Genomic DNA, 13,891 nt, shown 5'->3' on the forward strand with positions numbered 1-13,891 from the left:
ACCTGCTGGGGGCTCACTAATGCATCCCGTCGTTCGAGGTTTGGGACCGTTGGACACGCGGGCTTAGTTACCCCACTAGCTAGCTACTGTAGCTAACTAACTTACAAACTCACTCCACTCGCCGTTACAGACCTGGTCCTGGCTTGAATTCGACACGACAGATCAGACCCTGGACTAGGTAAAATGTCTCTAGCTTGTTTGCTTTCGGATCCTCGTCCTGCTGAAGCAAACGCTTCCGAGACAGAAACGGGGATTGCCATGGTCATGGCCTCATCGGCGCCGTGTCCAGGGGATCCTTGATGTTTGTCCCGGTCCCATCTATAACCACCATATGATCGCCCTCATATTACGTTTGAGATACCATCCTCTTCTAGTCTATTTCGTGCCTCTACTCAACATTCTTTTAGATCCAGTGGATCGAGGTTTCGCCTTGCTTAAACCTTATGAGCCCACCACTACAGCCTCCACGCACAAAATTCAAGGCCTAGTATAGACGCCGCCACTTCGCCTACCTTATCTGTGCATCCGATCTGTTACCATCGGTCGAACATTGTAAATTGTCACGCCGCCAGTTTTTATAAATGCTAGTGGTGGTAGGATTGGACTTCGTTAAAGCACCCTCCAGCTGGCTCTTTGAATCGACACAGTTCGTCCCTTGGCAGACAAGATCAACTTACAATTATTTCATCAAATAGAATATCGAGTGAGTACGATGGTAAAGTATGTTCTCGAAATTCGAGTTAATCCCTTTACTCAGACCATTCTGTTTCCGACGCCTTGCCAGCATGTGCGATTTCACCAAAAACTATTACATCTACACTTCTTGCACAGATCCTGGGACACATTTCTGCAAAACTTCTATAGATGGAAGTCGCGAGCATGCCTGTCCCAAAGGTCCTCATGAACGCTATATCGTTCTCCCGGAAAGCTGCCCGTTGTGTTGTGGGTGAAACCAAAAACTCCGGTTGATGTTAGACTCGACACTCCCAGGAAGAACACTGGAGAAACAACCTTGCCGTACTCACCATGGCCAGCGAATTTCATATTCTCCATTGATATGTAATTGCAAAAATGACAACCTGGCTTGAAGCTTATTGAATTCAAGGCACCAAGCTGATGTTTCTTCCCATTCAATCGAAGCAGAGCTACGAATTTGAGAGTACAAGCGCAGGATCTTGAGCCTCCCATAGGAGTTTGAACGAGAGGAACAAGCAGTAGAGATGCTATCGATGAGGAAAGGGAGGCAACATGCGATTCTATCGGCAGCATCTGTGAAAAACGACAGAGGCAAGCGAACCAAAAACATTAGCCAGCGACAGATTTGAAAGTTGAACATTGAGCTAGACCCCTAGAGGCTCGTTTGTACTGGTACACGGGAATTACACATTAACTCGGCGTTATGGAAATAATTAAAAAGAAATCTACGGTCACTGAATGCGAATTTATATGTGTGGCAGACGCAGCCTCAGCTTCTTAGCTATTGACTTTGAGCGATCGGAACCCACGCCTTTGAACGGTTTCATGATTGACATGGAAAGCATATTGCTACATATTTTACCACTCTTAGGCTTATATCGGTTCATATTTAGCGCACGAAAGACGAGGGACTCCGGTCATAGGTACTACCTATAGAGCAACTGTTGTCAGCTGGCTCTGCAGGCTGGCATTAGCATATATTGTGGCTGATATACCTTACCAAGTATGGCTTACCTCGCAGGTTTGGAAGATGCAACATTCCGATTATTGCCAAATAAGCAGGGATGTTGTCGGTGTTTTCACTGCGTGGTTACATTGCCGTTGACATCAGGACCGTCACGACGGGTGACGGAGTGCGCTATGCTATGCTAGTGAGACGTAGGCTGCCATCCCGCCATCTTCTTTAGGCTCTGACAGCTCGCTTACAGCGATCGAGTCCATTGACCCCACTGATCTTGGTCAACGTACGGCTGAGATAAGAGACAATGTGCAAGTAAAGGGCAAAGATCAGAGTTAATATGGAGTTTGACCGGGTATAAAGTTAATGCTGCGGGGAATGAGGGGGAATAAGCGCGCCTGTGCGAGCCTTTGAGGCGCATGCCGCGCGGGATGTACCGGTAACCGTTTGACACTGTGATGAGGCGGAATATTATGGCCAATGACCTGAGATTGAGGAGAAGAGAGACAACAGGGCCTGTATGTATGATGCAGCTGAGAATAAGCGAGATCTGCCACGTTCATCCCTGTTGGCTCGACGCAGTGTCGGCTCACTGCCCGCGCTGAGACCTGAGACGAAACCATGGCTATTAGGACGTTTTGATGCTTAGATCCAGGTGTTTAAAGAAGAACAAGTCGGTCGGTTTACGCCGGCCCGGGTAAAAACTGCTTACGCGTATATGCCTTAGATGTTCGCTATCAGTGGATGTTTCAGTTGGTCCCTGACTATTCCACTTTGACATTGGTTTGCGAGGCGTTATGGGTCGACTGTGGATTGGGACGTCCTTCGGATAGCCACAAACCACACCAATAGCTTCTGCTCTTGAGGCCTTTGAGCTTTTATCACGGTCAGGACAATCTCGTTACAGATTCTCCTGATTGTCGGAAAACTAAGAGTGATTAGGGATCATGGTGTGGGGGCCATGCACGCACAAACCTGGCTCTGTTCCTGTTGTGGGTGGCACTGCAGTCCGCGGGAACTAGGCATGAAGCTTAAATTACGAGGAGCCAAGTACATAGCAATGTAACTTGTGAGCCGTCTTACCAGTTTCATCATTTACGACACTTTACATGCACAATGGAACATAAGAGTCTATGATGCCTCTTCTACAGCCCCTGACACCATGTCCTTTGCAGACAACACGAGTTGCCTGCGTATCCTGCCTGACGTTGACAAAACCATGACACTGGAATGTTGGATTCGGTCTGTTTCTCTTTGAAACAAAAGGTCTTCATCCGACTTCACGTGCTAAGTTTCATGCCACCTAGTATGATGACGTCCCTTTATCATCGTAAATCCCGAACCGAGGTACTGCCATGCCTTTGGTAGATATTTCGAACATATGTATGACAACACTTAGCGGCCTGTTTAATTTATGCAGAGAGTGAATCCGCTGATATAATGACCATGCCATGTGGTCAACGGCCCGGGCCTTTAGATGATTGCTCAACTCGGCCGAGAGAGCGGTCGGAGGATCAACAGGTACACCTAGTGGAGAACAGCCCCAGATTCCATCTCAATGGGGGGTTTTTTTTTTTGATAGGGAGGCTCCACTTCAAGCCGAGGCACAAGTGGCCCCTGAACCTTCTTTGATTTCAGCCGAGGTCAGTCATCCATCCATCCATTTACCAGTAATCAATTCTCCAGCTTACCATAATCATACGATAGACTCTCTTCGACATCATTCTACTAGCAACTGCTAGTGGGTTAGTATTTGCGTCACCTGAAGTTCCCTTGAGCCGCGTATCGACATCAATCGAATCACTATGCCCGTTCCCGAGTCTGAGTATCTCAGTCCCGTCTGGCGAGATGGGATCTTCAGTCAGTCTCAAGATGATCTAATCTATTCTTGGTAGAGATTTGCTGACATGTGAAACCATCTAGATGGCCGCGTTATCTTTGTGACTGGCGGTGCAGGAAGCATCTGCAGCATGCAGACGCGAGCATTAGTTCGCCTGGGTGCAAATGCATGCATCATAGGTCGAAGTGTCGAGAAGACAGAGCTTGCGGCCAGAGACATCGCGAGTGTAAGAGAGGGAGCCAAGGTGATAGGAATCGGTGGCTGTGATGTTCGAAAGGTACGACGCGTGTCGTTTTTTTTTTTTTACGGCGGTAATGATGATACTGACTGTACGTAGATCGACAGTCTTCAGGCTGCTGCTGAGCGATGCGTAAAAGAGCTTGGAGGGATCGACTTTGTCATGTAAGTCTCCGAATTGACCATACCCGCATATAATATACTAATGCATATCATAGCGCTGGTGCAGCTGGCAACTTTGTCGCTCCTATTGAAGGCCTCAGCTCCAATGCATTCAAGACGGTAATGGACATCGATGTCTTGGGAACATTCAACACAATCAAGGCGACAATGCCCCATCTCCTAAAGAGCTCAACCCCTCGGATCATCTACGTCTCTGCCACTTTCCATTACACCGGCATGCCTCTCCAGGCACACGTCTCTGCAGCCAAGGCGTCTATTGACTCACTCATGGCGTCCGTTGCCCTGGAGTATGGACCAAGAGGGGTGACAAGTAACGTAATTGCCCCAGGAGGTATCGAGGGCACTGAGGGTCTGGCCAGATTGGGGAGCGATGCGGAAATTGAGAAGAAGAGATACGCCAAGGGTATCCCGCTGGGCCGCACTGGAACTGTACGGGATATCGCTGACGCGACAGTCTTTTTGTTCAGCGACGCTGGAAGCTATGTCAGCGGACAAGTCCTAGCTGTTGATGGTGCGGCATGGAGACGTCAGGGAGCCATCAGCGTGGGAACGGAGGCTGGCATGGAGTACCCGGATTATATTCTCAACGGAGAGTTCTCAAAGAACCTGCGAGATCCAAGAAAGAACGGAAAGGCTAAGTTGTAAGGATACGGGCTGTTGAACCACAAGGGCCAAACTCGGAGATTACCATTTGACGAGGTAGATATGGAGTATCATGAGGGAATAATATTGTTATACAAACGAAGCTACAATTTTGCAATATCAGATCAAGTGTTTGCTTGAATCAGTACATCTTATCAGCTGGACCTGAGCCCCCCCGGGCCGGGCAGTAGTGGATCGGAAGTGACGGAGATACTTGTTCTGGGATGATAGATAACATCCAATTGGGGATCAGCCTTGGCGTTGACATCTCCGGAAGTGGATGGTCTGATGGAGTCGATCTCGGTCTTCCATGATGATGGTTTGTTGAATATCTGACAAGAATAACTGCACTCCAAGCACGATAAAATGTTTCCTTCTTAACACCAGAATTGCCAGGTTCAAGCCTTTTTTTATTCACCTGCATGGCACATTGTATGCTTATTCCATACAGCAGTTACTTGACAAGGGAATACCCCGTGAACCCCATATTCTCCATTCCGAAAAAGAGCCCGAAACCCACGCGAGATACCACATGCCATTTCACGATTCGATCCATGAACGAAGAGCCGGATATCGTACGGCATAATCGACCCCGTTAAAGCCGCGACCCGGCCGATATCCAATAAAATTGCGTCCGATGGCCGTTGCAAGTCTCTCCCACTCTTGGGCAAAAGTGCCTGGAAGCTTACTCTGTAAGAAGAGGGACAGCCAATTGTGGCTGTCTAGGCGAGGAAAGAAAGCTTAGGAACTCGATCCCAATAACAAAAAGATTTGGGCAACTTAGTACAAGTTTAGGATACCTTTTACTGAATTTATTTTAACACCCTATATTGAAGTCTAATGTTTTCTTGCTCCCCGAGGGCTGTTTATCAGGTTACAGAGACAGGTTGATAACTTGGTGTGGGCTTGCATTAGCGTCCGCTAGGGCAAGGTTAGTGAAGGAGGGGTTGTTTTTGAGCTCTCATGAGCTTGTCGATGCTCAATGACACGGGCTAATCGTGCAATTGACAGATGAGGCAGGGTGATATGATCTACATCCACTGACAATCATCAATTCCTCGGATATAGCCATCTCAATCTCTCGTTGTCTATAAACCCGACACTCTTAGCATAAAGAATTCGAAAAAAACAAGCTCAGTCTGCAAAATCATCATGATTATGGATGGTGTCAATAGTGTTTCCTATCTAGGTATGACTATCCAGAAAAAAAGAGGGCCCAGAGGTCAACAAGAGAACCAACCTTGACCCGGAGAGATCCATGGTGTGGAAAGTATGCATAACCTTGCAGCTACACGGCACGCTCAGAGCCGAACAGGGCGGGGAATTACCTACGATACCATATCTTTTGACTCTCATAACAACGTACGCTATCTTCTTGTAATAGGTAATGATGATGATGAGAACTATATATTTCCTTCTCTTCTCGTTCTCTCTTGACCATTTCTCTTCTCTTCCTTTCCCCTTCGTCGTCAACAGTGGCAACGAGTAAGTGTGTATAGCTTCATTCAGTGTCCCACCCAACCAAGATGCACGCCAAGCCCCTCTCCCTCCTCTTGCTATCTGCCCTCCCCTCCTTGACTGCTGCTGAAGATGTCCTTGGCCTTTACGTCTTCCACCGTCACGGCGATCGCACTGCCAAGGCCTGGAAGCCCGTAAACTTCACAGCTCTCGGAGCCGACGAAGTTTACTCTTCCGGTTCTTGGTACCGCGATACTTACGTGAGCAAGGATGCTTCACGAAAGATCACTGGCCTCAGCCCCGAGTCGGCCGTCTTGTCTCAGCTAGATGTCACTTCTCCCGTCGATGCTGTGCTTCAGAACTCTGCTCTTGTATTCATGCAGGGGCTTTACCCTCCTACGAAGCAGTTTGAGACCCTTGCCAATGGATCCAGGGTTGAGGCTCCTTTGAGTGGATATCAATACATTCCCATTGCTTCAGTAGAGACTGCAGCCAGCGACAAGAACTCTGAGAACAGTGCTTGGCTCCAGGGCAACAGTGGTTGCACCAACGCGGAGGCTAGCTCAAATGATTACTTCTCCTCCCCCGAGTACGCTGGAGTATACAAGGACTCTGAAAGCTTTTATCAGGGCCTTCTGCCTGTCATCAATGGAACCTACGGCAAAGATGAGGCCAACTTCCAGAATGCCTATACCAGTAAGTTTAGGGATCAATCTCAAGCACATAGACCCTTTACTAACTCGCAAAGTCTTTGATCTCATCAATGTTGCTCGTATTCACAATTCTAGCATCCCTTCCGATGATCTGCTCGATGAGTCCACCCTGGAAAAGCTATATTACCTCGCTTCCATCCATGAGTGGAACCTCGCCTACAACAGCAGCGAACCCGTCCGTGCCATTGCGGGCTCGGTGCTTGCTGGCCAGATCATTGAGGCTCTTGAGCCCCTTGCAGAGGGTAAGAAGGGACCCAAGGTCAACATCCAGTTCGGTGCCTATGCCGCTTTCATGTCTTTCTTCGGTCTTGCTGGTCTCGACAAGGTCAGCTCCGACTTCAAGGGAGTCGTCGACTACGCCTCATCTATGGCCTTTGAGCTCGTAACCAACGCCACAAACCCTACTGCCGACGACGTCAGTGTCCGCTTCTACTTTGCCAACGGCACTGCTGCTCAACACACCCCGAAGTTGTTCCCTCTCTTCGGTAAGGATGAGACCACCATCTCTTGGAAGGACTTCAAGACTGGCATGTCTCATTTCGCCATTGAGGACACCAAGCACTGGTGCAAGCTTTGCGGAAACAACGATGGCACCTGCGCTAGTAGCTCGGATGATGACTCTACTTCATCTCAATCAAGCTCTGGCGGCTCTGGCAACGGTGTCTCGAAGCCAGTTGCTGGCGTCATTGGTGCCCTTGTTACTCTCGTTGTCATTTTGGGTGTCCAGGCTGCCTTTATTCTGCTCGGCGGTCTGCGTCTTGTCAAGAAGTCGACGCTTGCAGCTGCTGGCGCATCTCAGGCCGAAGCAGTCAAGGCGTGAGTGAATATGAATCGACAGGTAGTGGGACAGGTTAAATGTTCTTGGTCAGGATATGCATGACCCATGCGACGTTATGATTTTTTCACCTTCAGGTACCAGGATAGCCATCATGTAACGAATTGATGTGTCATGCTTTAATTAAGACAATATCGCCCAACTCTCATGGCTATGATCTAATAATGATATCCAGGAATCGTGTCATACTCCCCTATGAAGTCTATCAGGAAGTAAACATTAAAAATAACCCAACCCTGGGTGCTCTAGAAACGCATATGTTGCTTTTATCCAACTCATGATATATCAACCATCTTAATTCCTCGAAATTGTTCGAACAGCTAGCGAAGACCAGTCATATCGAGCAAATCATGGCGATAGTAGAATGCTCGCACCCGCTTACCGTAGATATCTATAGCAAGTCAGCATGACAACCAACGTGCGATGGAAACCGACGTACACATAGGGATGCTGATAAGGCACACCACCACTTGAATTGAGGAGATCGCCAGCATTGTTCGTTCGATACCACCCTGATTAATCCAATCGTAGGCAAAGAAAGTCAAGATGAAGCTGAAAAAGTTCTTGAATATGATCATGATGGTGAAGCCCTCAATGGTCAAATCCCCTGCCATGATGTTAGCGACAGCTGTTTATACGAGCAGAGAAACATACGATAGGCATCAACAATGTAAAGTGAGCTGGCCACGGCCCCAATGACCATCCCTGCGACTTCAAATCCGAAAAACATCAGAGGTACGACATATGAGTATTCCTTTTTTACCACACCAGGTGCCGTTAAGGCGAACCCATAGAGTCCGATCCCTCCGATGATCATCATGGGGATCACAAGAAGAATGCGAAACTCTGGTTCGTATATGCCTTTGTTGAGCTTGGTCATGTACTTGACGCTTGTGTCAGCGAGCAGACCTGCCAGGACAAACCCAAGGACGGCACCGATGAAAGGGCCCGTATAAGTGTAGCCGGCATCAACTTCATCCCAGTAATAGGGGGACCCTATGAAAATGGCGGCGACAATGACTCCGATAAATACTGTCCAGCCGATCATGGCTCCCTGGATCAGGCAGCCCCAGATAAATGCTGGATGAGTGAGGAGGGGAAACGGTCGCAGCAAAAGGACCCAATATCGCTCGTCCGTCTTCCGGCCATCAAAGAGAGAGATCGACTGAAGAAAGGTCTTCTTAGGTGTATTAGAATGGCCGATTGGTTGAAGAGCATTGGACTTAGGCAAGAAGGTAAAACCAGCAGAGTGCTGGACAAGTTCCGGAGAATGAGAAGATCCGGACTCTGCCTGCGGTGACGGCGTTTGACGTTTATCCTTAGTAGTCAGTTCTATTCCTAGCTCACCGGTCGTGTCAGTGTTCAGACTGGCTTCTCGACGATATGCCGTCTCGGGGCAGAAGAAGAAAATGGCCGGGAGTGTAGCAGCAAGAAAGATGGCAACAAAGTAGAACGTCCACTTCCATCCCATGGAATCAGTGATTTTGCCCACCAAGATGGGTGTGAAGAAGGCACCACCGAAGACCGCCAGGTTCGTAAAGGCCATTCTCACTCCTCGCTGGTGGACAAAGTAGAGGTCACCCACAGCTGCATTGAGCAAGCTCTCGTAGGGTGCGCAACCAACGCCTTGAACAACTCTGGCTCCAATAAAACTTCCATAATTGGTTCCTACAGACCCAGCCCACGCGCTGGAGGCGATAAGAATGAGGATACCTATGAGGAACAAGTGTCGCTTTCCCCAGATACGGCCGGACGGAACGAAGAAAATAGCACCAGCGCCGCATCCCAGTAAGAAATATCCAGTCAATAGGGCAACCTTTGTGAAATCCTTCGAGAAGAGTAGAGATATTGTGATCGTATTGGCAGCGAGGATAGGACCGAGTGCGGTAGCGAGAATACCCGCGAAACAGAGCAGAAAGGTAATCAGGTCGCGTCGCAAAAGTGACCAGTTCAACGGATCGTTTGGGTCATCTGAAGGCTGAGGGATCTGAGGTTCATGCCAACGTCAGCGTACCCGCAACACGGCACGAGGCAGACAATACATACGAGGATAATGGTTTCGGTCCCAACTTGTACGCGCTTGAGGTCTCCATGATGCTCGCCAGCTACCTGAGGTCGGGACGGATCGTCAAAGTATTGGGTTGTGCCTATGGGATTGGGCGATCTGTCAATTCGTCATGTCCTGAAAAGTGTGTGCTCTGCTATCGGCGATGGAAGGCCACGTGCTCCATATTGGTATGGAGGTGACGCCAAATACGCACCAGGAACATGCTCGATCCCCTTTGCTTCGAGGATCCCCAGAGGCATCTTGAAGAGATGGAGTACCGATCAGGGGCGTGAGCTTGGCTGAGGGACAGCACAGTGGAGCGGCGACAGCACCCACCCTCCGGTTCTGGTGGAGGTCACAAACACTCGCGATTCAATCGTGAAAGGGCGGCGAGAGGCTTCGTACGGACAAAAACGCCCAGTGGGAAGGAAATTCTTTTCTTCGGAGACAAATCGACGGGTTTGACTGGATCGGCTTCTTCCAACAGTATCGTCAAGTCGTCGACATATTTGGAGACCATCAGCACGAGCAACCAGGAGTGGACGCATTCGTGTAAATATGGTAGTGGAGATGGACCGAGGGTTCCGCTTGTTTCTCCAATTGCCGTGATTGAATTACCGGGGTACAGTGAGCTCAAAGTTTAGTTTGTGGAGCTCATCACTCACAGGGCACCTGGGTATCTACCTTAGGCTCTACGGATACCCAGGTATGCTCTGCACCACAACAGTGAAAGCAGCTTCAACTGCCGATCAGAAGCAGTTTCTTGGCAAAGTATAAGATTCTGATCACGTTGCACCTTCTTGAGACAATTCATCTGCTATCTGCGATCCAGACAGGGCAATCATCCTCGTCCCAAAGGTCATCACAAACACAGTATCAGAGCACTGTGAGCTTGTGGAAATAGTGAACGATGATCAGGCTGATCTCTTGCTTCTGCATGTCAATATCACCCCAGTTGGAACCTTGTGCTGTGGGTGTCCATTTGGGGCTTCAGCTCTTGTCCAATGAAACAGGTGAGCTACTGGTAATGGGTCAAAGAGTCTCCTCTGTTCAAATCAAAGGGTCCTTGAAAACACGTAGGTTGAGCCAAGTTTCCAAATCAGTGCCACAATCAATGAGACCATTTCAAAGTATAAACTACCTGAGTACCTACCTACCTTACAGGGAAGTAGCGACTTGCCCGTTCATGCTATGTAACTTCTTCGTATTGCGACCATTTCTTAGAAGGTTCTTTCAGAACAACTCCCGAGCTGCTTACGTAGGTGGCAGCCCCAGGGGTTCAATGGCCATTCAAATGCTAATTGCCCGTTGTAAATTCTTTTTGTCCTGTGGGTCTGGCAGGTACGACCAAGACACCCAAGACATTGGATCGATCATAGGTTTCCTCACTGTTCTTTTACACCATTCAGCCTGAATACGACTTCTGACTTGTTCTCTTTTCAACCCCCAGGCGTCAAATAGATCCTCAACTCAAGCCAAGACTTTGCAAGGACCCGCTTCAGTATAATGACGAATGATGATGATCTCGTATACTTGGTGGCCTGGATTGCTGTTCATCCTATCATTTTCGCTCTTGGTCAATCAGTAGCCAGACACCACAGCAGCCATCTCTGCCAGGTTCAAGACTAGCTCCGCCATTGCGGGGATCACTAGACATGCATTGCATGGGTGGCATCACCCTTGTCTCGGGCAGTCCACAGACAGCCATCATCCCTTGCTGAATCTTGAGATCCGTCCGTCAGCCGTCGTTTATTCGGAGACTTCTTCAGCCATGTCTCGACCTCTCCGATAAGAATCCAGCTCGACAGCATTTTACTCGCCTACAGAATCTCGGATGCGAAACAGAACAGCTACGCATGGTAGCAAAATGTCTCGCCGTCTCCGTACCTGCATTAATCATAATTTTCTTCATAAGGAGCAAACTTACCAGATTGACTCCAGGAATATTGAAGCTGAGTTGATCGATGTGCTTGTTTTACGGAGTAACTCCACACCCTCTTTCAGTATTACCTCAAAAGTTGTCACCAGAGCATTAATTTACCAAAATCGACTGTGGATTGCTTCGTCCTGTTGTAGAGTGGTTAATTCTTAACATTCATTCATGGTAGGCCATATCAACATCTCAGCGAGATAGATCAAAGCAACACGGCAGAAACAACACATTGGTCCTTTTCTCTTCCAGGCAGAGGCAACTTCTTGATAGTTTGCGAGGATGCAAGTAAGGGTGCTTGCAGGTAAACCCATCAAAATTCGTTTCAGTTCAACAGTCTGCAAAGCTCTGCCTCAAGGGCAGGGACAACAATCTGATTGCATAGGTGTGTGCCAGCAATGAACGCCTCATGCTAGACGCTGGGCTACGATACGACAAAGTTGCAACATTTTGCTGCCACCTTGAATTGGACGAGTGACCAGCCAAAACTAGGTAGATGTTTGCTCATATGTAATACCTTGCTCAGCTGAGGAGAGGTCGATAATCGATATCAAGCCCTCTTTACAACATCATGGTTGGCTCAGCGTTGGCTTTGGGTTCCGATCCCCTGCATATTGCGGCTCTGATCTCGTTTAATGACAAGACGGATCTTACGAATCTTTGCTTCTGTCATTTCAGCAGGCAAGAGCCTGTCGATCACAGCCAACTCAGGACACTGCAGGGGCTCAGCCTTATTGCGCCGGCATGAGAAGGACCTGCTCCGAATGCCTTCGATATTCGTGATGAATGAAACAATTTCATTGTGACAATACGGTCACGGCCAGTTTTTGATACCGAGTTGGAAAGCTCGCATTTAGGGCAAGCCACAAAGGCTATTTCCCCAACCTAGCACAACCCCTACGGCCCCTCCACAACACAGCATCGGACTTGGGGAATGCCCATATATGCCAGATGCTAATTCGGAATGGCCCTTTGACGAATTGCCATAAACGAATGCCCGAGCTCCAATGACTGGGATTGTGGCACATTGCCATATCCCAAGGGCAGCCAAGGTTTTGCTACGGCGTTCGTCACATGAATCATTCTTATCGCGAGGGTGTTGAGATCCGGCTGAGGGTTGTTGCAGTCTCAAGTGTACCTAGCAGGGAAAATTAAGGTATGCATTCATCGGCTTATTAACGCGACACAAAATTACGCCTTAATGGACCCTTTATTCGGGTCGGGCGTCATAGACAAGCCAGACCAGGTCAGGCACAAGACATGCACATGGCTGTGAAGAATAAGATATCAATTTGCCGCGAAATGTACGGCAACTCCTTTCTTTTGTCGCATAGGGTACGCTAAACAGGGCTGGAAAGATGATGGCCGATCACAAGCCAGCTCAACCAGTCATGACAGTAAACGCAACTGCTGAAAGGATGAGGTCGATGGCCAAGCACTACTCCACGCAAAAGGTCTCCCAGGAGAGTGGTCGCTTAGTTCGCAGCTCCGGACGGTCGGTGCAGATTATGGACGATCACGTTCTCACTACTACCTGCCCAGCAGCAGCAGCAGCAGCAGGAGCAGCAGCCGTGGCGACGGCGGCGTGGCGCCAAACAAATGGGAGTGTACCTTTAGAAAACCAGGGCTTCTAACGCTGTTCGCCGCAGGTTTGGTCGATTTAGATGTCTGATGTGTGCGCGCACGCATCGATCGGGTGTGTGTGGGCTCTGGATCTGGAAAACTGTCATGAGGGAACCAACGCCGGAGAGAGGAGCTCGATCCCCCGGCCCGTTAAGAGATCCGGCAATGACGTCCGCCGGCATGGATGCAGACACAGGGTCGACGAGAAGGGAACCTCATCGGGCTTCATTCATCCATCCATGGTGGACTACTGAGCTTGGACGGTGTGGTGCAATCAACGGTTCGGTACGGCCTCGAAGAGTGAATGGTACCGTGCATCAGCCGCGTGGTGCGTGCTAGGCTCCTCATGTAAAGATGGCGAGACGGGACAGGACGTTGGATTATCAAGCTTGATACCCTCCCTTTTTCTTACCTCGCACCACCCAATGGCTGTTCAAATGGGCGCTCTTTGGCCGCACTGACGGATTTCCAACTGCTTCTAGCACCGAAACCTGACGAGCTTCGACTTCACTCAAGTCAAGGTCTTGTATCTGTTCCCCTCGTCTCCTGTCGGAGCCGGGCTTGGCTCCGGTCGAGTTCTGTTCACATTCTGCCAGTCCCATTTTGAGAATCTTTTCCGCGTCCTTGCTCCTCTCGTGCGCTCTCAAAAAACTCTCTCTTAAAGATATGCCTTCTCAAATTCCAATTACAAGGCGGCCTCTCCTCTAGCTTCCCCGTTGCTATTAAAGT

At 49.0% G+C, this 13,891-nt stretch overlaps 3 protein-coding genes across 3 annotated transcripts; 2 read left to right on the forward strand and 1 right to left on the reverse strand.

The window, feature by feature from the left end:
- Nucleotides 1-3,459: 3,459 nt before the first annotated feature.
- On the forward strand, nucleotides 3,460-4,559 carry J7337_001127 (uncharacterized protein; the record flags this gene model as incomplete). The annotated part of the gene is made up of 4 exons (XM_044818871.1): nucleotides 3,460-3,514; nucleotides 3,578-3,771; nucleotides 3,832-3,896; nucleotides 3,950-4,559. 4 exons carry the CDS (start codon nucleotides 3,460-3,462, stop codon nucleotides 4,557-4,559), a joined length of 924 nt encoding a protein of 307 aa, XP_044686573.1.
- Nucleotides 4,560-6,082: 1,523 nt separating this feature from the next.
- Nucleotides 6,083-7,547, forward strand: J7337_001128 (uncharacterized protein; the record flags this gene model as incomplete). The annotated part of the gene is made up of 2 exons (XM_044818872.1): nucleotides 6,083-6,710; nucleotides 6,763-7,547. The coding sequence occupies 2 exons, from the start codon at nucleotides 6,083-6,085 to the stop codon at nucleotides 7,545-7,547; spliced, it is 1,413 nt and encodes a 470-aa protein (XP_044686574.1).
- A 335-nt stretch (nucleotides 7,548-7,882) lies between these two features.
- On the reverse strand, nucleotides 7,883-9,869 carry J7337_001129 (uncharacterized protein; the record flags this gene model as incomplete). Its single annotated transcript, XM_044818873.1, has 5 exons — nucleotides 7,883-7,953; nucleotides 8,002-8,169; nucleotides 8,217-9,549; nucleotides 9,609-9,709; nucleotides 9,824-9,869. 5 exons carry the CDS (start codon nucleotides 9,867-9,869, stop codon nucleotides 7,883-7,885), a joined length of 1,719 nt encoding a protein of 572 aa, XP_044686575.1.
- Nucleotides 9,870-13,891: the final 4,022 nt, after the last annotated feature.

The sequence above is a fragment of the Fusarium musae genome, chromosome 1 (genome assembly GCF_019915245.1).
Source record: "Fusarium musae strain F31 chromosome 1, whole genome shotgun sequence".
NCBI lineage: Eukaryota > Fungi > Ascomycota > Sordariomycetes > Hypocreales > Nectriaceae > Fusarium > Fusarium musae.